This window comes from Typopeltis vanoorti, chromosome 12 (assembly GCF_054136105.1).
Source record: "Typopeltis vanoorti isolate ZY-2024b chromosome 12, IOZ_Tvanoo_1.0, whole genome shotgun sequence".
Classification (NCBI taxonomy): domain Eukaryota; kingdom Metazoa; phylum Arthropoda; class Arachnida; order Uropygi; family Thelyphonidae; genus Typopeltis; species Typopeltis vanoorti.
Genome location: NC_143560.1, coordinates 48,196,450 through 48,223,142, shown reverse-complemented (window position 1 = coordinate 48,223,142; position 26,693 = coordinate 48,196,450). Strand labels below are relative to the sequence as shown.

At 34.0% G+C, this 26,693-nt stretch overlaps 1 protein-coding gene across 3 annotated transcripts in view; it reads right to left on the bottom strand.

Moving 5' to 3' along the window:
• LOC150100765 (afadin- and alpha-actinin-binding protein-like) overlaps positions 1–26,693 on the bottom strand; it is a 187,217-nt gene that overhangs the window by 91,480 nt on the left and 69,044 nt on the right. For all 3 annotated transcript variants that reach the window (XM_090401952.1, XM_090401951.1, XM_090401954.1), the window contains 2 exons: positions 25,113–25,188; positions 10,046–10,184 (listed from right to left, as the gene is read on the bottom strand). In XM_090401952.1, coding sequence (XP_090258078.1) covers positions 10,046–10,184; positions 25,113–25,188 — 215 coding nt within the window. The remainder of the gene's footprint in view (positions 1–10,045; positions 10,185–25,112; positions 25,189–26,693) is intronic.

Sequence of the window (26,693 nt, the reverse complement as noted above, 5' to 3'; positions counted from 1 at the left end):
ATATGTATATATTATATAAAAAAACGGGTTTTTTCAAATTAATTCTCCCACATTGCCTAAGCCTTCCCCACTCCCCTTTCAACACCATAACAACAGAAGGATGCACACCACAGAAAGAAGACAGGCAACAACATCTAAGAAAAGGTATGTGCAAATTTTCTTCTATTATGTCTGTCGCTAAAATACGTCTGCAATGCCCTAAGAATTCTTAAGTAAAAAGCCAGTGATATTAAAAAAAGGGGCACTCCTAAACAAAAGTAGGCAAAATAGCTGTAAAAATAATAGTTTTTAAGAGGAGTAACATGGGAGTTTTCCCAGAAATAATTCCTATACTTAAAAATATACTCCTAAAAAATGGATACAATCTTGACACTATCAATGATATATCAAATAGACATATCTGCATATTCTAGTGAACATACAGCAGAATTGTTTCTTTCTTTACTCTATGTAAAAATGTTATAGATAATAAAACAGTGAAAAATACTCAAGCAATACAAGTTGCCTTCATGCCACTACAAAAAAAAAAAAAAAAGCATTCATGAGCAAATGACTAGGAGTGTACAAATTTTCTGAACAGGTAGTATCTGTTATGCTGGACAGATGGGCTAGAGAAATAAGCCTCAAAGAACACAAAGATGTAAAGGAAAAAAAGGGCATATAAATCAGGATTGGCTTTTGGCAACTCACAGGAAATCAACCACTATGTAGATTTTAAAAAACTACCAGAATGATAAAATGTCCAACCCAATGTAACAAATTCCAAGCACTAATCTTGAACCAGGTTTGGTCAGCATATATCAGATAGACATATTAATGAATTAGGCTATGAGAAGTTGCACAGCGTATCATAACAATAAGCCATGCATCTGGTGTCTCAATGCTATATATTCAATCCAGTTTAAGATTATTCAATGTATAACAGTTATTAATTTACAAATCTCTCTATTAATATATTTTTTGTTTGTACTTAATCTGAAGATGTACATGAGTGAACGTACGACACTAGTAATAAAACAGTGTTTCTTTCCGAATATGTTATACATGGTTTTCACCTGATAAACTATGGATATATCACATCACTGAAACTTCAATTCCAGCATGTTTTCTTAATTGTCTAACTTCATAATATCATTTAGAAGATGAACTACATAATTAAGCATGTAAATTAAATTTAACAAGACATTCTTGTTTAATCCTTTACTCATGTGCAAAGTGCATATCTTCACAATTAGGCTACTGACTTCACATTAATTGCCTCAGAATTCCATATTTGTGTATTATAGGAAAGGCAATGATCAAGATCCAGGAAGATACTAAGAAGTCATATTTTCCATATGCAAGTATTGATAAAGGTATAGATCAGAGATAGGTAAAAGTTTTTCACACTTGGTTATAAAGTAAATTAAATTTGTATTCTTGTTTAATCCTTTACCCAAGTGTAAGCAAACTAAGTTTGGGCATAAAACATCTTCATGACTAGGCTATTTATATACAGAGACTATTGAATTCACATCAAAAGTCTCAGTATAACATTTTAACTAGGTGATATACCCCTTTTTTATTAGTTGTATATGGAAAATATGGGACTTTCTGCATTGATTCAATCTTGATACCTTCCTAGATCTGGTTCCCATTTACGAGACCTCGATAAAGGTTGAAATCAGTCTGGGTAGTGGTCCTGCTAATGCCAAAGTAAGATGGGTTAATGAGCCAAAATGATATGAAGTTAATAGCTTCTATGTATAAGTAGTCTAGCCATGAAGATATTTCGCATGCAAACAAACTTGGGTAAAGGATTAAACAAGAATATAATTTGTCAAATTTACTTCGTAACAAAGTGAAAAAATTTTCTATAATTAAGCATATAACGAACATAACTGTATGCTGAATGTCCATTGTTTACTTTACTCTCAAACAATTACCAGAAGGTATTGTCAGTGTTACTATATCAAATAAAAAAGCTGATAAGGTTTGTTGAATGCATTTCAGACTTATAGTCAATTTACATAAATAATTCACGTGCTTCTTGGAAAGAACAGTTTTAAAGTGTAACAAAAAAACTGAGAATATAACTTCTGGTAATTGACTATTATGTGAAGAAGTGGACTCTTCTTCCATTCCTGTTAGAAGCCTAGAGAGCTTTTACACTTTTCATTCATCAACTGCATGTATCAAGCTAGTATTCTGACTTGGAGAACAAAGAATTTTTTTTGGAGATTATGGAGCTATCCATAATGTTCTGTAATTCTGTTTTTACTCCTTCACCAGTCTCGATTTTCATGAACAGATGGGTACACAGAACTAGAAATATGTATTAAATATATGAATGAAGAAGCATCTTCAATATGTCTTTATTATTCTCCATTCTGATAACATGCTAGTAGTTCCCCCCCCCCATGAATTTTACAAGAAAAGCAGGCTCACTAATGTTTTACAACTGTTTTAATTTCTCAATGGAGAACCTGTAGAACAAGTAAAATATTTCGGCTCTTTAGGCACAGTTCATAGTGAAGATGGCAAATTAACTGCGGAAATAGACAACAAAAAATAAAACTGGCAAGTGGGGAGCAAGCTGAATAAATTTATATGGAATAAGAGAGAAAGCCCAAACACTAAACTTGCAGTATAGAAGACAATGTTCAAACAAGTTTTAAGTTATGAATCCAAGAGTTAGGTTATAATAAAGTAGCTGATCAAAGACTAGAGACCACAGATATGAGAGTTCTGAGCAAAATTAGGCAGGTAAACAGATATCATCAGCAGAATCATATTAAAAATGAAAATATTAAAAAGGAACTCTTGACATTGTTAGCATTCAAGAATGTGTAAGCAGAGCTAATCTAAAGTAGTATGGTCACTTAAATAAAATGGGTGAGGAAAGGTTAGCAAACAGGTGTTTGATGCCAAGATGGCAGGTTCCTGTGATTTAGTAGTTTATGAGTATTGAAACCACATGTTCTTTGATAAATAATGAGTTTAATAAAAACAAATAAATATAACCCTACAAGTTTGGTAAGTCAGACTTACATTGTCAGGGATATTAGCAAAATTGATACAAAAAGAGACTAGAAACAATTAATTGCACATATTAGATGTTATCAGAACTTCACAATTAGTATATATAATTGAGTAACCAGAATAAAAACTTGAATCACTGTATGTGTGTTGGCACAATGCTAGTTGCTGTCAAACAACTAGCATTATTTGATAGCAACTAATTTCTGTAGCATCATGTGTGTGTGTGTGTGTGTGTTGCATCCCAGGTCTGTGGCAGTTAGATTTTTAATGAAAGTAGACCAAACTTGGTGTGGAATTAAGCCTTGATTTTTGTTTGTGGGAGATCTTTACCATTTGTGAGGCTTCCTTGAACTTTCTTATAAAACAATTATGATCAATATAAGGCATTTCTGTTTGTTACCATACCATTTGATGACCTGTGCTAGCTGTATGGGATGCTAAACATGATTTATGCCATATTTTTTTTATGCCTCTGGAGATGTATGCGGATCATCCCTGACCTTCATGTCTGGCCTACATAGCAAATGCTACAAGAGCAATGAATCTCATAATGTGGTTTTGGTGGATGTAAGAATCTGGAAATTTTATGCAATGGTAAAAAGCCCACTTTAATGTTGTATTCACAGAGCAACTTTGTCTGACATTCTTGATGGAAGGTAAAGCAGCTGCATTCTTAAAATCCTGTTAAAATAAAGGAGCTGTATTAAAAATTTTGTTGATCATCTTGGGTTCATAACTATTGAGGGTGAGGATATACTTAAGTGCAGTTCTTCATTCCTGTTGATTGACATAATTGGACATGTTGCATGCTCTATCTTGAAATGTTTTAATCATGCCTATTTTTGTGATGGATGATGGTGCGAAGCATCATGTAAAAATCTTCCAGTTGCAGTAGCTTTTCTGTACACTGAAAAAGACAATATTTTTTCTTCTTTGTTTATTTCGACAAGGATATCAAGGAAAGGTAATTTTTTCTGACTGTTCACATAGTCTTTGAAATGAATTAAGTCATCCATTGTTCCTGACCAAATAACAAAAGTATCCCATAATGCAACCAGAACTGAAATATGAAAAGTGTTTTCATACAGTGTCGAATAGTCTTACTGTCTGGAGGGAAAAGGTTTATAAGCAGATCCACTGTGTCATCCTTAGGTACACTGGAGAAAAGACTGACTCCATCTAAACTTGCTAGGATTTCAGAAGGCTCTATAATTAAATCTTTTACTTTTTCAAAAAAAATAAGCTATTCTTCACATAATTCTGTCCTTTCTTTGTGTGGAGCTACCAGGTTCAACAGATAATTTGCCAAGTTTGAGGTTGATAAATCTCTCTCATCTACATTTGACCATAATGCAATATTTTCATGTTTATTTTTAATGCTTCATAAATTCTTGGGACTAATAGATGTTAGTTTTTTAAATTCTTCTGGCCAATTAGGTAAGTTTTTGATCATGTCATTAGTTTTATTATGTGTATGCCATGTGAGATTCTGGTCTAAGGATAAGTGGGTGTTAGAATCATCTAACAGGATTTTAATTTTTCTTACATATTTGTCTGCTTTCATAACCACTGTTGCATTTCCTTTTTCTGCCTTAAGTATTACTGTTTTTTCTTAACTATTACCACGCTATAATTCTTTAAGATCTATTAACTCCAATTTCAGTATATTTCTAGGTGGTAATTTAGTTTTCAACAATAAAGCTGAAGTTTGAATGTGAATAAGGTCTGCAGAGTCTCTTCAAAGATTGCATATTCTCTTTTCAAGATGCACTATAATGTCTACTTTTGGAATTTTTTATAGAGATAAGGCAAAAGGGTTTTCTAAAGGATAAAAAGATGTTGGAACTGGTTCAGAGATGATCGTGTCTTCTCTCTCTCTCCTTCTCGTCCTTCCATCCAGTACACATATTGTGCACTCCCTCAATCTGGCTTCATGGTCTACATTCCCAGAGAAGCCACATGATCGAGGCATATAAGTTGGTAAAGGGCTATTATTGGATTAATGTGGATCAGATTTTTCATAGAATGGGTGGAGAACAAGAGGCCATCCCTGGAAGCTGCAAGGAGAGTGCGATCAAAGGAGTGAAGAGTAGGTTTTTTTGCATGGAGAGGTGAGTGGTTGGAATGCACTCAAGTCACAGATTGATGAGCTGTGTGTGTGTGTGATGGACAACCTCCTGTGATGAGTCGACTCCATAGAGGTCTGATAGTAATAACAACCCTGCCAAAGCAACAACATTGCTACTTTAGTTCACTACCGCAAACTTTCTGCTGTAGTGACAAACTCTATTGATCTGTAAATTTAGTATAGTGACAACTGACTGTATTGTTCATAATTACTCATAATGCCACAAGCTTAAGAAATCACAATTATAAAGAACTTGCTGGCATTGATTGCCCATATTGCAATTATGGAACATTTTGTTGGCAATTGCAAAAAAATATTTAGTTTTGCTTCAAAAGTCACTTGAATTTTAAAGTAAACACCACTGATCAAAACTAGTCATACTGTATTTTTAACTTCAAATTGTCTACAAAAAAAAATCTAGCATTGCTTGCAGTTATTTAATATTTGCACTTAACTGTCCAACAACTGCAAACAATGCTAGGTTATTTATTTATTTTATGGATAAAAATACAAATTAATGACAAAACTATATATAGATTGGCAGTTCAGTTAACCAACGATGGCACTATTTGGGAGTGAGTGCAAGTTACTGAGGCCTTCAGGAAAAGAGCATGGAAAGCAGTCATCAGTGATATGATGCATTGTGTGCAGAGTGCCACACATGCAAAAAAAAAAAGGCAACTATGAAATTTCCCACAGATGTAATAAGCGGACACAGTGGCCTTGTTTGGTCCTAAATCTGCTTAGCTAGCTCCAGAGGTGTCTGGATAGATTAAATCCTGGAGATTTTACAATTGGATCTGTGATCAGGTACTTGTTTGTAGTTCATTCCAGAATCTTCACCTCCCGGGGACCTTCTTTGATGGTCCCCAGGAGGTGAAGATTCTGGAAGATCTGGAGATAAGGCAGTGAGTTGGAGGTGGAGAGATATATTGATGTATTGGAAGGATGATGTTATTTCTGATTTTATTTATTTCTTTGATGGTAGCTTTTTCTCTTCTGAAGCATGAAGGAGTAGACCTTAAGGTGCCAGAGAGGGTCCTCATTGTTATGTTGGAGCTATGTGTCCAAAGAGTCTTGTGGTGGTGACTTTGGTTCCAAACTGTGAGCAGTATGCTGCCATTGGAAATACCAGAGCAAGAGTTGCTGATTTAAAAGTCCAACCATTACAACCTCAAGTGTGCCCATGAGCTTGTTTATGATGTTCCTGGCAGATACCATTAACTTAATTTTTTCAAAATGTTGTTGGTATGTGAAGCTGTGGTCAAGTGTGCTACCAAGGTACCAAGAGTTGCTTTCATGAATTAGTCCTATTACAGAGGCTTATTTTTAGTTTCCTACAAACCTTGTGGTTATGACTGAGTGAATTATGATTGGTGAATGTCATGGATTCATAATGCTGCAGAAAGATAATTTTTTTTTCTCAAATTTTTGTATTTATAAATGTATGAGATAGACTGAGTTATTTAGATGTACGTGAAACGTTATGTTTCTTTAAATTAGATATATTGTTGGTATGGCATCCATGGTGGCCAAAACAGTCTTTGTTGGGCATAGCAGAACAATGGTGGCCAAAACGTCTTTGTTGGGCAAACTAAAATTGTGTGATTTTGTGCATTGTAAAATTTGCGAGATGTATTAATTGCAAAAGTTGAAACATGTGAAAGGAGAGCAAAACTGGTGAGAGTGTGAAATAAATGCTTTGAAAACGAATACATAGAGAACAAATTACATGACAGTAGATTAGAGAGCACTGATACAAGACCAGAAAATTCAAACATCTGTGATAATACTGAAAGTGCAGTGGTGGAAGTTCAGGAGAATGTAGAAGACGTGAATAAAGAAATTTTATGCTTGCATGTAGTTCACAGGACAAAGTTCAAGACTGAAAGGCTGCAGAAAAAAAAAACAAGAGATTAGTTGAAATGAAAAGAGATAAAACCAAGAGATCCGAAGCCAAAAAGATAATTGTAAGATAAATCGAGAGAATGACATAAGCAAATAATTATTTACGGTGATTCTAGGATAAGTGGAGGGTCTTTATGAAAGCACTACAAAATCTTGGTGTGAAAATTAATAATGTTAGTAATGCTGTCAGAATATAGAAAGGAAAAATGAAAGAATTGATTGTTTTGGCTGGGACCAATGATCTAAGAAGTATTGTATGAAGATGTGAAGGTTATTGGAAGCAGTGAAAAAAAAGAGTGAGAAGATGAGGTTTGTCTGCCACATTTTTGGAATGGGTTGCCAAAGTCGGATGCAAGTGCTTTGTCTGCTAATGTTTCAAGGAGAGGTACGATAGATATTGTGTTGATAGTTTAGGTCTCTCACAATATCTTAGGACTCCATGAAGGTTCCCATGCAATAATAATAATTTAGGTGGAAAGCTGAAACACTTTTGCTTGGGTTAGGGGACAGTCTCTAAATTTTGAAGTAGTTTTGCAGTAAACTTAAATCTTTGCTCAATATTTCTTCAAGGCTCTGGAAAGTATTGGCTCGGGTGACAATTGCAATCTGAACTGACACAAGTTGAATAGAGCTGGGGTGAAGACAGATCCTTGTGGCAGTCCATCCTGCTTTTTTGTAAATACAGATAAATCTTTATTTTCCTATTAAAGTGCATTTGTTCTAAGAATTTTACAGTTTTTTGGTGGTTTATTATTTCGGCTGTTTTATATTGTATGCCTTTCTTCCATATATTGTCACTAGCTGATGTTAGGTATATGAAGGCAACACCTGTTTTTAAACACTTTTGTTATTCTGCTTCTATGTGGGTTGTTAGGGCCATGACCTGGTCACAACAGCTTCTGCCAGGTTTAAACCCAACTTGTTCATTGGGTAAGATGCCCTTGAGTTTTGGAGAAATCCTAGAAAGGATAACCTTTTCAAAAAGTTTGTAAGAGGTATAAAGCAATGCTATAGGGTGGTAGTTGTTAAGGTCATCAATTGACCTGATGAGTTTTGGCAAAGCTATTAATCACTGACTCATGCGAGTTTCAGGAGTCATTCATAATTTATTATTGAGAAGAAATTAGATTTTTGTTTTTATGCCAAGGTAAGAAAACCTGGAAGGATACACCCAATGCCAGGGGCTTTACCCGTTTTAGTTTGAGAGCTGCATCAATTTCATCTAGTGTTACTGGGCACAATTTTTACTGAAGATGGTAAACTAAATATAGAAATAGACAACAGAATCAGCAAAGCTGGTATCGTGGGAAGTCAATTGAATAAATTCATATGGAATAAGAAAGAAATTAGTCGGAACACTAAATTAGCTGTATACAAGACTGTGTTCAAACCAATTTTAACCTATGGATCTGAGAGCTGGGTCAGAAGTAAAACACTTGACCAAAGACTAGAGACCGCAGATATGAGAGTCCTGAGAAAGATTAGAGGCGTGAACAGATGGCATCAATGGCAATATCATATTAAAAATGAGGATATTAGGAAAGAACTTCACATTGTGAGCATCCAGGAATGCGTTAGCAGAGCTAATCTCAGATGGTATGGTCACTTAAATAGAATGGGAGAGGAAAGATTAGCAAAACAAGTGTTCTCTGCCAGGTTGGCAGGAAAACGACCCAGAGGAAGACCAAGATATAGGTGGATTGATACGGTACAAAGTGCCTTAGACGATAGAAATATAAGATCTGATAATGTTGGAGTCTTGACAAGTAACAGACTGATTTGGAGGAAAATTGTAGATAGGAAGTTAGTGATGATGTAATTTTTTCATGTAGTACTGTCATATCCTGTACACCCCTTGAGGGTACAAGGCAGGAATTTGATGATGATGATTGATGATGATGTTACTGGATTCGAGAAATAAAACATACCCACACACACAAAAGAAGATGGCTCGCTTGTGTGTGTGTGTATGTGCGCACACGCTAAGATTTTTGCAACGCAGTTTGTATTTACTTTTTCTTTAGTTCTGTTTGGAGTACTGGTGCCTCTTGGTCGATGGAGCAATGACCAAGCCTTATTGTGACTTGATCTGATAAACTTGAAGTTATTTATTTCTTCATGCCAGCGAGCTGTTCTATCATCATCATCATCCATGGACTTTAAGAGGGTGGAAGCAGTGTCTGGATGGTTCTGTTGTTTATATTCTGTCAGAATACTACTTTCAAGTTGACCAGCATGGTGTGTAGGTCTTTCCAAATCCTATAGGGATGTGTCTTTTGCCAGATGCCATGAGAAATTTAATGGATCTTTCATAATTATCAACTGTAGATGAAATTATGTTGATGCTGTTTTCAATGAATTCTGGCCAGTTTGTTTTCCTGAGATTCCATCAGGGTATCGAGAAGCTGTTTATTTTGCGGACTGTAAGCTGAGGTGAAAAGAGTTCATTCTATATCAGTTGTGATAAAGCAGAGGTCATGAATTGTCTCCTATCCCCATCTTCCATATTTTGGAGTTTCAGGTTGCTTGTTGTCATACAAAAGGTGGAGGTCACAGAGCTCACCCCCTCCAGATATGGAGGGCAAGTGAGAGAGATAAGCAAGGTAACCTGATAAGCTGTCCCAAACCAACAGCAATATTGACACCACAGGTAGTGAAGTGGCCCTTGGCAAGGTCTCTCAAACCAAAATGGTGCTCTATGCTGCCATTAAATAAGCATGCCCTGCACAAAGCTACCTGAAGATTAACCACAATGACTATCCACCAGGTATGGTGTGGTTGCAGTCATCTGCTCCACATCAGGAATGGCCTCTAATTCAGGGTTTGATAGCAGCTTGCACCAGCCAGGGTAGCAATTTCTGACTAATACTTCACCTCAGGCTCCAGATGCCAACATTGATATCCTGGACACTAAAAGAAATGAGCATACACCAATGCTAAAGTTTATACGCAACATATTTATTCGATATATATTAAAAAGTTAATTACCTTTGAATAACGAAGAGCACATGTTAGCTCATTCTGGAAGAATAACAAACAGTCTCGTAAACAGGAATTTTCTTCAATTAACTCTTGCTGTCTTGCAATGAAGTCAGATATCACAGAATTATAAAGTTCTTCCTCATGACTAAAATATAAATGATTAAAATGTTTGGTCTTAATTAAAAAAGTTTATCTTTTAATGAATAAAACATTACAGAAATTGTATGTTATTATTTGATTATATGTAAATATAATATCCAATGACAATTTTCTTGTATAAGTCTTCTTGCATGTAGAGAACAAGGAAAAACATTATCTCACACAAATTTTTCCTTTTTTTTATACATTTCAAGTTTTGTAATAGTGCATAAGTTCCATACTATAAAATATACTTTTTAGCCATTTTTCCATGTAAAATTATAGAAAAAAAACCTTAAATGTAACTGATGACATATTTTCTAGTTCATTTTTTTAACCATGACTAAGTTAATCAAAAGTAAGCAGAAGCCCTATCTCTGTCTGTCTCTTCTTTTCTGAAAACAATTAATTTTCTTTTGCAAGATTCAATATGGTTTGGTTCTTATTTTCAATCTTTTTCTTGACATGTGGTAAGGTTGTCTGCAAGGACAAAAAAATTGCAACTCATGAAGAACTCAGAAAAATAAAGAGGCAGTCAATTTTAAAAAAAAGCATATCAAAAGTTCATGGCAAGTAAAGTCATCATGTGCTCTGAGAGAATACATAGAAAAATGTAAGAAAACAAAGCAATGTGTAAACTAGCCAATGGGAAGATTTTGGTAAGAACACAAAATAAATACAGGAAGATGGCAAAATATTCTGAAGGCTTTGATGGCAAAGTATTCTGAAGGCTTTTGAAATATCTTAGAAATCAAGGAAAGAGTGCTGTAAAAGGAATCAAATGTGATAAACGTGACACAAAAACTGAAGATCTAGAGTAATTACTAAATTATTACTAAACGAAACATGTAATGAAACTATGGTGACAGAAAACATTCAAGAGGAATGTAATTAGAAGTAAATATTAACATTTGATGTAGAAAAAGCCATAAAAAACCAAATTTGGAAAGGCAGTTGGAGTACGTGATATTTGGCCAGAAAAGCTCAAATACAGAGGAATAAAAAGCTTTATAGTGGCTACACTGCATAATTCAGAAAGCCTGGTCAGAATGGTGAATTCCAGATGATTAGAGTAGTGCTCTTGTAATACCCATCCATTAACCACCCAAGAGGTATATTGGGTGGTTACCATGGATACGAAGTGCATATTAAAATTGTAATACCCTTGATATTACATTGAAATATATGATGGATACAAAGTGTAGAGGCAATGCCATAATGAGGGCATGACGAAAGAGATGCCTGCCACGGGCACAACTAGGTTTGGGGCGCAAAATGTAAAAAAGTAAAAATAAATAAATAGATATAAAAGTCTGCTATTTTATGTTGTATTTTTAAATTTTGGCAATACGCTTGCAACACACTGCAACTAATTTTGATAGGGTTAATAGTAAGTATTTAACATATTGCATTTAGTAAAATTTAACTTGTTACATTTAAATTTTTCAAATTTTGTCATTTTTGGGTTAGGGGGCGCAAGTTAGACACTTGCCACAGACGCTTCATACCCTCGTTACTGTACTGTGTAGAGAAGTGATGTATTTTATCCATATTGACGCTGACGTGGTTAAAAGGAAAATAAAACTGAATGAGAATTACAGAGGAATTACCATACTAAGTATTCCTGATAAGATTTATGCAAGCAACTTGAGAAAAGAAAGAAAAAATTGTGGAAGAGAAACCTGGAGAAAAACATGCTGGATTCAGATCAAATAAAGGTTGCTGAGATCAGATGATTTTTACTTTCAGAAAAACAGCTGAGAAATCATAGAATATAACAAGGATTTGTAGATCTGGAAAGATATCTGATGAGGTGCTAAGGATAAAAAAAAAATAAATTTAAAAAGAAAACCTGTTCAAAACATTAAATTATATGATGGAAATAGTACATTATATCGAGCAATGCAGTTCTATATTTGAGTTTTAAGTCAGCAGTTAGACTGAAGGAGGTACAGGAAGACGATCTAATGTTAAATCAGGTGTGAGAAAAAGCGTGCACATTATGCAGGAAAGTGGCAATACACCTGATATCAAAATCGGTAATATTCATATTCAGCCCAGCTCTCTATGATAAATAAATCTGGCAAATCTTGCAGGATTTCTAACTAAACCGAATAATAAAATCAGCAATAATGACAAAGATGATGAAAACATTAGCTGCATCCTGAATGGAAAATCTATAGAACAAGTAAAACATTTCAGTTAATTCAGGCACAATTTTAGTGAATATGGAAAGATGAAACAGAATTAGCAAAGCTAGTATGGTAAAAAGTCAACTGAACAAATTTATAAGAGAGAAATTAGTCAAAACACTAAATTAGCTATATACAAGTCAGTAGTTAAACAAATTTTAACTTGTGAATCTGAGAGCTGGATTAGAAATAAAGCACTTGATCAAAGGCTGGTGACCATAGATATGAGAGTTCAGAGAAAGATTAGGAGAGTGAAAAGATGGTGACAATGGCAGAATCATATTAAAAACAATGATATGAGCAACTTGACATTATCATTCAGTAATGTGTGAGCAGAGTGAATCTCTGGTGGTGTGGGTCAACAGAATGGGAGAGGAAATTTTTTTTTTTTTTTTTTGCCAGGATTAAAAAAAAAAATACTTCAAAAGACTAAGATGTAAACAGACTGATACAGTTCTAAATATCTTAGAAGTACCTTAGAAGACTAAAATATAAGATCTAACAATACTGGAGTCCTGAGAAATAACATATTAATTTGGTGAAAATTAATCTGTTTTCATTGTTACTAACTTCTCATCGAATTAATTTGTTAGAAAGTTAGTAATAATGTAACTTTTCCATGTAATACTATCATTATATCGTGCTCCCCTTCCTGATCATACAAAATTGATTTTATGACATACTTTTTAGTTTAGGAAAAATTAAATATGGATATATTTTGTTCATACATATAATCAATCTTCACAAGAAAAACTTGTTACACAACAATTTCCATTTTTAGTTGGCAACACCTTTTCATACTCTATGATAACTGTGATATCTGCAATCAACATTTGTTATTCCTATTAATGAATGCTTCTGTAATGTATATTAAAAAAGAAAAAAAAATTGAATTTTTTTTAGAACCAAAATATACTGTTATGGAACTATTCCTTTCACGTAAACAGAAATAATGCAGTTCAGAGCAAAAAAGGAAGTCTGAAAAAATACCTGCATGTTTTGAATTTAATTAAAGGTAGCCGACTGCAATTTGAAGGCATTTAAACATGCACCATCAAAATGATGCAGTGTTTGTCACTGTCTGCTCAGCATATCATGAGTGAACAATCATAATGATTAAAATATCTATAGGAAGAATGTAGTCTATTTCCAAAACATTTTGTAGAATGATGTACATGTGGCTATACAGCGATGTCTTAATTATCCAACCATCCAATGAATGAACTTTCAATTAATGAACCCATGGATGTACATTATCCCCTCTGTTATTCATTATCTATATGGATCACATTATGAAGGAATGTGCTATTAAACCTGATATCAAAATTGGAGATGTTAATGTCAGCTCTTTGCTTTATGCGGATGATGTTATACTTCTAAATAAATCCGCTACAAGTCTGCAAGATTCTCTGACTAAATTGAATAGCTGTTGTAATAGATATGGTATGAAGGTCAGCAATAAAAAGACAAAGACAATGAAAATAGGCAGAATCATTGAAAATGTCAACTGTGTTGTGAATGGAGAACCTGTGGAACAAGTAAAACATTTCAGCTACTTAGGCACAATTTTTACTGAAGATGGTAAACTAAATATAGAAATAGACAACAGAATCAGCAAAGCTGGTATCGTGGGAAGTCAATTGAATAAATTCATATGTAATAAGAAAGAAATTAGTCGGAACACTAAATTAGCTGTATACAAGACTGTGTTCAAACCAATTTTAACTTATGGATCTGAGAGCTGGGTCAGAAGTAAAACACTTGACCAAAGACTAGAGACCGCAGATATGAGAGTCCTGAGAAAGATTAGAGGCGTGAACAGATGGCATCAATGGCAATATCATATTAAAAATGAGGATATTAGGAAAGAACTTGACATTGTCAGCATCCAGGAATGCGTTAGAGGAGCTAATCTCAGATGGTATGGTCACTTAAATAGAATGGGAGAGGAAAGATTAGCAAAACAAGTGTTCTCTGCCAGGTTGGCAGGAAAACGACCCAGAGGAAGACCAAGATATAGGTGGATTGATACGGTTCAAAGTGCCTTAGACAATAGAAATATAAGATCTGATAATGTTGGAGTCTTGACAAGTAACAGACTGATTTGGAGGAAAATTGTAGATAGGAAGTTAGTAATGATGTAATTTTTTCATGTAGTACTGTCATATCCTGTACACCCCTTGAGGGTACATGGCAGGAATTTGATGATGATGATGATGATGATGAATAGGTTGGTGACTTCTGAAAACAGTACTATGCAATTATACCTTCAAGTATCCAACCCTTCAATTATCAGACTGACAAACTAATCTACTGCTGTTAGATAATTGAGGAATTACTGTATTTTCAAGTTGACATATATTTAAAATGATTTTGAAGTATTGCCTTTGTTATTGTGCTGGTTTTTATTAACTGCATTATGGACATGTTTTCTGAAGGAGGAGGAAAATAAAAAAAAAGCCTTCAACTATCTGAAGAACAAAATTAAAATAGAAGATTGTGGAAAGGATCATGAGATTTAAAATATGAATTTTATATAATGGTCAAGTTGTGTTATACAAGGAAAATGGTAAAAGTTGTATTAGGGATACCAATGCTTGCAAAAAAAAAAAAAAAAAAAAAAAACTTCATTTATCAAATGATACAGTATTTAAACAAGTTGACAAAATGACATGTTATGAGCAGTTTCAAGTCAAGAAAAGAATTTATTGCTATTCAGTTTCATAAGTCAATGGATATTCTAAATTTGGTGCAGTTTTCACCTTTCATAATATATGCATCAGATAGTTTCTCAGAGATTATATACTCATTTGGAAACCATTACTGTACAAGAGAGTAACATTTTATTTTTGAAACTATAAGCTCAAATCAAATGGAAGTTTGCAATTCAATACTCAGATAAGCAGAGTTTGTTGCATACATAGTAGATGAACTGAAGCCATTAAGCTAATTAATTGCTTCTCAAAGTACACTGTGCAATTCAGCTTGTCCTTTTCTTTAGAGCAACCCCAACCTCATTTATGTGTCTTCTCCTATCTAGGAGGTTGGCTACCATGATGTGACTCATGGTTGATTACAGGTGTAATGAAATGTGAGGACCCTATCTCTTCCACAATATTGTCAGAAGTATTCATTACAGCAATAGCACATAAGATTAAACATATCCTATTAATATAATTACAGCTATTATAGCCTGTTTTTGTTTAGGAGTGTCCCCTATTTTAAAACATTGGGCTAACATACTCAAAAAGGGGTATATATATATTTTAGGGCATTATGGGTGAGTATAGAAGGCAATTATGGCAGAATAAAAGATGAGGAAAAACTTTTGTACATACCTTGTTTTTGGTTCTATGATGCCTTCCAATTCCAAGATCCTGCTGAAGGTTGTTTATAAATGGGGAGAGGGGGGGAAAGGAACATGGGAGTGTATTTTGATGCGGGAAATAAGTTTGGAAACCCGGGTTATTATTAATAATATATATATATATAAACATATATATTATTTTGTTTAGGGCTGCATTTTTTTTTTTTTTTTGTGTGTGTGGGGGGGGGGGGGACGAAGGGGAAGGGTATCCTTATGTAGAAACTAGGGACAGGGGTTAACGGGGTGTAGACCGTTAACCCCTGTCCCTAGTTTCCACATAAGGATACCCTTTCCCTTCGTTTCCCCCCCCCCCCCAAAATGCAGTCCTAAACAAAATAATATATATATATATATATATATTATTAATAGTAACCTGGGTTTCCAAACTTATTTCCTGCTCAAAACACACTCCCATGTTACCCCCCCCCCCATTTATAAACAACCTTCAGCAGGATCTTGGAATTGGAAGGCATCATAGAACCAAAAACAACATGTTTTTGGTTCTATGATGCCATAATTGCCTTCTATACTCACCCATAATGCCCTAAAAAAAAAAAAAATATATATATATATATATATACACACACATACACACCCCTTCTTGAGTATGTTAGCCAATGTTTTAAAATAAGGGACACTCCTAAACAAAAACAGGCTATAATAGCCGTAATTATATTAATAGTGTTTAAGAGGAGTAACATGGGAATCTTCCCAGCAACTATACTTAATTAAACATATCCATTTTGGATTTGGTGCAAAGAACTGCATTTAAGACTATTTAATATCAGTAATTGTGTAATTCATTCAGTCAGCATTTTTCTTTGGATAATAAGCATTCCTTAACTATAAGAATATAATGGCATTAGTTAAGGAAAAGTTTGATTAAGTATAATATGAAGTCAAAATTTATATCTGGAATATACTGGTGTTTAATATAAATGAAGCAGTTAAGGAAGAAAATCCCTCTATGTACATCACCCACAAGTAAATGGTTAAGTCACAAAGCTGAAGTAACTCATAAATATTATATTAAATGAGGAATTTATAAAAAGTGGAAAATAAAAATCATGATTCAGCTGATGTTCAAGCATATACTTAAAAAGGAAGAAAAATTCACATGTTATAAGTGATACAAGGCCATTTATTATTATTTTATTCATGATACTAATGATAAAATAATGATAATCAATGATTTGATGGTAGAAAAGATTTATATAGAGTGATAGCCTACACTTGAATGGATTTGAAATCAGGAGCCTGGAGAAATTATTAATTCAGTTGAGACTTAATGCAGAAAGTAAGAGAAAGCAGAACATCATGGGAGAAAAGGTAAGAATGTGTGTAAATTCACTATTGTACACAAACATGAAGATATGAATGTCATCGAACATAGTTATGAATCTAGCAAAGGGGTGGAAATTTATGCTTTGGGTTCAGTTTTTTTTTTTTTTTTTTTTGAGTGTCTATGAATGAAAAAGAGAAAGTTGCCAAACTGGACTAAGCAGAAATCAGATGTAAGTATATAAAAACGCCAGGAGGTAACTTATGTCTATACACAAATGTAAGAAACATTATTAACAAAGAGGGTATAATTTGTTGCATTGGTGAATTTGTTTTGGCCAAAAATTATCAGCATTAATGAAACTTGGCTACTAGAGTCAGATGTAATAACTAGCATTGAGTGTTAAGTGTATATAGTATTTTTAAAAAGAAAAGAGGAGGATGACACTAGTAATGATATCAGATGATCTGTGTCCAGTTAGGGTAGAAACTCATCATGGTAATAATAATGTTCATGTAGCAGTGAGTTTGAAGCTATCTGTGAAGTTGAGGCTAACACGATAAAATATATGATGGTGTGTTGGTACGGACTTGGTGGTTCAGCTGCCGAGGCTGATGTTTGGCAAATTACCCTGATAGGTACTAAGCAAGTGACAGGTAAATAAATTCTCCTTCATTCTTACGAGATTTTTCTTCTACTCAATCAAATGTGTGGACAATATTAGTTACCCATAATAAGAATGAAGGATAATTTATTGACCTGTCGTGAGATAACTTTCTTAAGCAGCATATGAAAGAAGGAACTTGAGGTCAAAGAGTATTTATTAGATTTGATCACAGCATCAGAAGGGCTCTCAGTTAAGAATGTTGTGCCACCAGTTGGTGACAGTGATCATGCCTACTGTCCTGATTGATAATTATATCGATGTTAAATTAGGATAGGTTACATGCTGAATACAAAGCTGGGAATTAGAGAGAATACTATTTTTGGTTTCATTGTCTCAGTTACTGAATGGGAAGGATATCAGCAGTACATGAGAAACTCTGATTTTTCTTCATTCATATATATTCAGATACTGCATCTTTTCAGCATCTGAATGTGTCCCTGGAGTTTGAACAACAAATAGGATGGGAATTAAATGGATGTGCAACCTTACTAAAGCAAGGGATCCATAGGAGGATGATGGAAGGAATATTGTGAGAATAAGAGTGAGGGGAGTTATGGGAATATATGAAGTGGAGACAAGAAAAATTACAAGTATTGTGCCAAAAGTTAAGTTGGAGCATGAAAAGAAATGGCTGTGCAATCAACCAGGTGTATGCAACATTGTGCACAATGCTACCACTACACTAGATGAAGAGACAGAGGTGTATTAGCAATGAGGTTCAACAGTTGTTGCATAACCTGGATATCGATTCAGCAATAGGACCAGATAAAATAACAGCAAAGGAATGTTCAGCCAAAATGGCTTGGCTCTTGACATGTTTGTATAACTCAAGTCTGAGCTCAGGAAACATATCACAAGACTGGAAAGAATGTACGACAGTTCCATTGTACAAAGGTGATGAAAAACCCAGTGTGCCTAACTACTGACCTATCAGTATCACAGGAATGGTGGTGAATATCTTAGAGAAGTTGGTAAGAACTCACATGCAGAAATGGGTTGACACTGTTAATTTCCTAAGGCAATTGATAGGATACCATATGAAAGGCTATTGCATAAACTGGAGAATATGGGATTGGAATATAAACAACTTGGATAGGGGTGGCTGATTGATAGGTATCAGAAAGTGGCTGGGTGTAAATCTACAAGATTTAAGGTGACAAGTAGTGTTCCCCAGGGATTAGACCTTGGACCATTGTTGTTCACAATCTATATATTAACAATATTGGGAAGGACCTGACAGGAGATATTCAGTTATTTTCTGATGATGCATAGATTGGCAGTAAAATCAAGGATGCTACTGATATACAGTGCTTACAGAATGATTCGAATGGCCTAGAAAGGTGGGCAAATGATAGTGGCACTTTGGCATGATGAGATTTTCAATGATATTATATTAGTGGAATTATGTTATAGGAAATTGAGGAGGCTAGGAATCTTGGAAGTATGGTGGATAGGAAACAAGTTCAAAGGCACATTGCAAAAATTGTCATGTGACCTTTGAACTTGTAAGGATAAGGAAGACATTTTTTCTCTTTACAAGGCCTTAATATGACTGCACTTGGACTAGTGTGTGCAGATTTGGTCTTCTGAGTTCAGGGGGTGGGGGATAAAGAAGCTGTGAAAAAGGTGAAGAGTAACAAAGATGACAGAGATTACAAGACTGTAGACACCAGTAAACAGGAGAAAGAGGAGTGATATGATAGTCTATAAACTTCTGAAAGGGTGTTATAAGTAATCAACTGATGAAATATTTCATTATATGGAAGGTGAGGAGAGGACAAGTGGGCATTCATGGAAGTTAGCTTTGTGTACATTAGGAAAGGGATGAGCTACATTTTTCTCTTTTCAGAGCAGTGGGCAAGCTGAAATTCACTCATCATGGACACATTTGAGTATTGAAGTAGCGAGTGCATCCAGTATGAATGAGTAGAGAAGATATGACATCTGGCAATGGTGACCTGTGGCCTCCTTCAATGAGTCCTTTACTCCCTGGAGGCTTCTGATGATGATGATACTATTTTTTTTTTATGTGTTTTTACTTCTAACCTTTATATCTCATATCACTTTCATGGAAAAAGGCAAACAATTTCCTATTTACCATTATAAAGAAACATTGAAATCAGTATCATAAAATGCTTAATAAAAACCTTAAAAAGAGCTACACAACTATATTAGTGCATTTCTGACTTCTGATTTTCTCTTAAATATTGCTGGATTGACAACTCAGGGATGTGATGCATGGCAGCAACTCAGAAAACAATAAAAAAATATTACATGTTAGAACCAATATAAAGAAATATTGTTGGTAAAATGAATACTTTTCTTAACTTTTCAAAGTTTTAATATACACCATTGATGGTCAAATTCTGCACATTCCATCACTGAATAAGAAATAAGCTTATTACTTGTCTGCTGTGTATCAATTTTAGGTTACCATGTCACGATACAACAGTACTCTCTGAAGATGAAATAATGCATGGATATCCTACCTCTCATTGACTGGATGTATTCAATTATGACAAACTTATTGATCACTGAAAAAAACAGACATTTGTAATCACCAAAATTCCCCAAAAGATGTAATAAGGCAAACAAATTTATGACATAAAACAGAATCTTCATTATGTAAATAAAATTTACTAATAAACTGAAGCTTTTTTTAAATATTTTTACTCATCAAATAAACATTTTCACTCATCATGGACACATTTTTCATCATCGTCATTAAATTCCTGATGTGTCCCCTCAGTGGGCATACAGGATATTATGATAGCACCGCATGAAAAAGTTACACCATTTTCTGATCAATAATTTTCAACCAAATTATTCTGTCAAGACTCCAAACATTATCAGATCTTATATTTGTCTTTTAAAGCATATTTTATTGTATCAATCTATCTATCTATCTTGGTTGTCCTCTAGTCTTTTTCCTGTCAACTATGCAAAGAACACTTATTTTGCTAATCCTTCCTCTCCCTTTCTGTTTGTCACCACATTATTTGAGATTAGCTATCCTAACACATTCCTGAATGCTAATGGCAAATTCTTTCCTAATATCCTAATTTTTAATACATACTGCCATTGATAGCATGTGTTCATTCTACTAATCTTTCTTGGCCCTATCATATCTATGGTTTCTAGTCTGATCAAGTGCTTTATTTCTAAGCCAGCTCTCAAATTAATAATTTAAAACGGGTTTGAACAGTCTTGTATACAGTAATTTAGCGTTCTGACTAATTTCTTCCTTATTCCATATAAATTTATTCAGCTGACTTCCTACATACCAGCTTTACTAATTCTGTTGTCTCCTTCCATATTTAATTTGCCATCTTCACTAAAAATTGTGCTTAAATATTAAAATGTTTTACTTGTTCTATAAGTTCACCATTCAGGTATTTTGAGGATATCTTTATCCTCAGGATAGAGTTAATGTTTTCAATGCTGATTTTCATATCAAATTTATTACAACAGTTATTCAATTTAACCAGGGAATCTTGCTGGCTTGTAATGGATTTATTCAGAATTACAACATAATATGCATAAAGAAAAGTAAAGAGCTAAGATTAGCATTGCCAATTTTGATATCAGATTTAATACCACTTTCCTTCATAATGTGATCCATATAGATGATGAATAACAGTGGAGATAATGTGCACCATTGTCACACATCTCATTTAACAAACCATCTTCCTGCACCTCCAATTCTAACTGCTGATTTACAACTCAAATAGCGACTACGTATTGCTTGATATAATGTTTTACACCATAACATTGAACAGCTTTCCTCTTCGCACATTGTCATATGCCTTTTCCAGATCTATGAAACTTAAATACAAATCCTTGTTATATTCTCAAGATTTCTCAACTATTTGTCTTAAAGTGAAACCTGATCCTGACCTCTATCGGGGCTGAATCCAGCTTGTTTTTACCACAATTTTTCTTAGCCATTTCTCAAGTGTCCTTGCAAAAATCTTACCAGGAACACTCAGCAAGGATAAACTCTAAATTCTCACATTCAGTTTTATCCCCCCCCCCGTTTTTATTATTTTTTTTTATATAGATGGTACATGAGAGCCCTACTCTAATCATCTGGAATTTGGCCATCTGAATTATGCAGTGAAGCCACTTATTTTAGCATTTCCGGTCAAATATTATCTACTCCAGCTACCTTTCCACATTCCAAGTTTATGATAGCTTATTCTACTTCAAGTACAGATAAATATTCCATGCATTCCTGCTGAATGTATTTTACCATTATGCTGTCACTGCTTATTTCATTTAGCAATCTTTCAAAATATTACTCCATACATCAAGAATATCTTTATCCACAGTTTTCATATCTCCTTCATCATCTCCAATTCCTTTTACAGTACTCTTTTCTCCATTTCTGAGTTTTTTCAATAGCCTCATGAATATTTTACCACCTTCCTGATATTTATTTTCTATGTTCTTACCAAAATCTTCCCATGACTTTTGTTTAGCCAGGTTTGCATAGTACTTAGCTTTCTTACATTTTTCTTCATATTCTCTAAGAGCACAAACTGTCTTACTTGTCAAAAACTTTCAATATGCTTTCTTCTTTTCCTTGGCTGTCTAACTTCCTGCATCCACCATTTAGATCTGATTTTTCTATCCTTACAAACAACCTCGCCACATGCCTCTCTGGCTGAATCAATGTTTTCTTCAGTGTTTGCCAATGAATCTCCAAGGTTTGGTTCTTGTTTTCAAACTTTTTTTGTCATGTTTGTGTTTTGAGTCTACATTTCACATCTGAAAGCTGCTCCATTTTGAAATGTTCTTATACATTCTCCTTTTTAATATGAAATTCAATTTTATCCTGCTCAAAAGTAAATAGTGATCACTTCCTATTTCAAATCCTCTGTATACTCTTGTGTTCAACTAGCAGGAAGACATCACTCTCAACTAAAACATAGTCAGATGTTTTAGTTGAGAGTGATGTCTTCATCACTCTCAACTAAAACACCCCCCCACCCCCTCTCACAGAAATGCGAGGAATAATAGAAATAATGATATACATTTCGCCAAGACTATTAAATGTATTCATAATTGTGTTACATAAAAATGATTAATTCATGAAGCTTTGGAAATTACTAATAATTGGGGAGGAAATAACCATGAATTACATGGCACTTCATCCATCTTTCATGTTGATATTATCACCAAGTATTAACAAAAAATACTGTATTTAACATGCCGTAACCAATACCTCTAACTACAAGAACAATATCATGTTAGGAAAGCTATTGTTACACAAATGGCACAATCAATTCTGATCCTCTCTATTAATAAATCTGAGGGAAGAAAAAGAAGAGAAAAGAACAAAGTATTATATAAAGATCAACAGATTAAAAATTACAATAAAACTGGTATGAAGATAACTGGTTTTGCAGCCAAAGAAGGGACAACTAGAACCTAGTCCTCAACTGGTTATATAACTAATTCAGGAAATTGTGATTTAGAGCAAAAATCCTCATTTCATGTGAACAGTTTGACATGCCAAAAGTACAGTATATGTTGGGAGAATATCTGGTGTCTCAATGTTTATATTTCAGTTTTAGGAAAGAAAAAAACAAATAGCTACTGATTGTAGCTCTACACTATTAGAATTTTCATAGCACAAGCAAGTTAATCTCCAGATCAGATCATTCCATGGGTGATAACTATGGAATTATATCACCTAGCTGATAACTAATTTTTGAAATTGATTAGCTGGTAGGCATATTATTAGTCCTGTCATTGTTATTAGTGATGCACATTCTAGATAATGTTGAAATTAACTAGACCAGTTAATTTCTCAACCATTTTTAATACTTGCATCAACCAAAAATGAAAAATTTTAGAACTGCATATTAAAATATGCACAATACCAAGAAAATTGTTTAGAGAAAATTTGGTGAAAAGAGCAAAGCTCATAATAATGGTCAAGTACTTCTGGATTTCTCTCTAAAGAGAAATCCAGAGAGTAGATGGCATTGATGAATATGATGATGGTAGTTGCGATTCGCTGTAGTTGGTGAATTGAGTGGGTGCCCTCCCTTGATCAGTCTTTGGACTCCTTGGAGGTGTCACGTAATGATAATATAGTGGTTTATATATTTTGTTGAATAAGTTTTCAGTTGTAATTTCATTAAGTTTTAAAAGAAAACTCAAAATTCTGAAACTTTTAGTCATCTTATTTAACTTCAGAGAGTGAGAACTTGTGAATGAAGCAATGCCAATTTCACATTAACACGCTACAATCAGATTAATAGCATAATTTGTAAGAGCTTATTGTTCAGTTTTAATTTATAATATTAATTGTGTGCACACACACACACATATATATATATGTGTGTGTGTGTGTGAGACTTAAAGCAGATTCAAGATTTTGAATATTTTTTAAAATGGCCTTCCTCACATGCCAAAAAATTGCTAGAAACCATGAACTTTGTGCGGTCCTATAAAGATCAGAGTGTGGCTTTCACAAAAAGCTGTTCACCACAGGCTTATATATAAGAAGAGATACACTAAAATGTATTTTTGTCTGGTATGGATGTAACAATTTTTGTATGTTTGTGGTTCTTTCTATGCAATTTTTATAGTCCTGAAGAAACAGCAAGATTAATAAATACAGCCAAGTGGGTGCATATTTAGTGTTTACAATTTCTTTAATATACATCAATAGCTTGCATAATTATGAACAGATCAACTGTAATGTGTATATTCAAAGATTCTAGTTATTGTGCCAGTTTGGTTGGATGAATGGATAGCATCTCCGCTTTTCTGCTTAAAGGTCTAAATTTTAACATGGCACAGATGTTTGTGAATGCATTTAGACAGGAGATGATGTTCATCACCAAGTGAGATTACTACCTGGCTCTCTGGAAAACTAAAGTAGAAACAATATCTTGTTTGATTTCTAGAGCAATGTTTTCAATTTTACAATCCTTAGTTCACACATTGTATTAAAGTGTTATGGATTTAGCAACTATCTGTGGATGTGACCATCAATAAAATGTTGTGACAGGAGGGAAAAATGTTACTTCTCTTTGAGAATGGTTAATTCAACTTGAATATGCCCTTTAAAATATACTTATACATGGAATTTAAGCCAAGGTTGTTGCAACCAGAGAGCATATGCAGTTATTGCAAATGAGCCACAGTAGAGGTGTGTGTGTGTGTGTCGGGGGGGAAATGGAATTGATTTTATGATACAGTGCATCTGAAGCAGTGGATGAGGGACAAACTACAGATTTTATTGTTTTATGGAAGATTTTAAAATTAAGGATATGATTTGTTTATTAAGTCTGCTTTTCTGGCACACAGTGCAACAGCATTACAACACAACTCTCTTCATTCATGTAGCAATTAAAAAAATGAATTCTTTGTTATTCTTTACTCAGACAACAAAGCTACTACTTACTAACCTGTTTGTAGAGTATATTTTCCACTTCCCTCGTTGTCCATCAGCCCTTGGTAAAGCATTGAGGATATCAATACTTGCTAGTTGAATATAAAGTCATAAAATGTTATTTCATGTAAAAAAATATAAAAAAAACATTCAATATTAAAAGCAAAATACAGTAGTAATACTAGCAAATATGGTGGACATGTTTTGAAAAACTCCATGAAAGGCAAATAAAAGGCTCCATTTGGGAAAGATAAATAGGATTAGATTCATCATGTTTGACAAAATTCAGTACTTCCATAATAATTTGGTAAGGATGAAAGCTCACTTTATAGTTAATTTGATTAATAATAAATGGGAGTCATTACTTTGATCAGTTATATGAATATGTATAAACAGCAGGGGAGTGTCTGATGGCTTGAATTTAAAGCAGTAATGCCATTTTACCTGGTTGTAAAAAATTAACTTGGGTTTGCACATATAAACCTAATGATCATAAAAAAAAAAATGGTAAAATAGCCTCGGTACTTTTTTTTTTTAAATTAAAATTTAATGCAGTATTAACCTAACACTAAGAAATGATGCCTATTGTTGGACTGATCATAGCTGGTTTATAGAGAAGAATCATGTCCTGAATAATGTAATTTACTTTCCTATAGTTTTGTAGGTTTCTGTGGGCTAAATGCTTCTCTAACATTATGTTCTATTAAGTGATCGGTCTGGTAATTTTTATGTCTCATAAAAGGATAACTTAACAGAGCATAAAGTTAGAGAAGCATTTAGGTTGCCTCGGAATCCTACAGAAAAGTAAACAATTTTCTTCAGAAAATTTATTCTCAATAAACCAACCACAATCAATCTAACAATAGGCATAATTTATTATAGTGTTATATCAACACTACATTGAATATTAATATAAACACTCACTTAAGTTAACTGGACCATTAAACGTGTGGACAGACTTATGTGTTTGTCGAACATGTTATTTATTATTTTAACGGTATAATAAAACACAGAAACTAAGTAAATAATTAATTTATTAACTTGATGCTGATATTTCGCTGGTATTATAACCAGCATCTTCAGAGCACAAAAACACTGTTTGTCACAATACGCGAGACTAAAACAACATGGTGTACTTAAACAAAATTGTAGTAGCAACACAAAGACTAAAGTCCTGATTTTGGCGCCCTCTATCTGAAAAAAAAAAACTATCATATATTACTAGAGTCCTAGAAAAGTGCTAGTTTTTTCTTAATATGACTGTCTCCCAGATCTTCGGCAAGTTAATACAGCCATATTTGTTGAGATTTGGAGTGTGTTTTAGGGCTTCTGTCGCCTCTAAGAACAATCTCTCTGATTTATACGGGTTTCTGTGTAGTACTTTTGTGTTTTTCCAGTTGATCCTGTGTGCAGGGGTATCCAGAGCATGGTCTGCTAGGCCCGACTTCCCATAATGATAATTCCGGACGTATCGTTTATGTTCGCTGATGCGGATATTCACAGTTCTTCCTGCTTGACCGTAGTAGGCTTGATTGCATGAGCATGGTACTTGGTAGACTCCCGGATGTGATAAAGGAGGAATGCTGTCCTTGGGTGA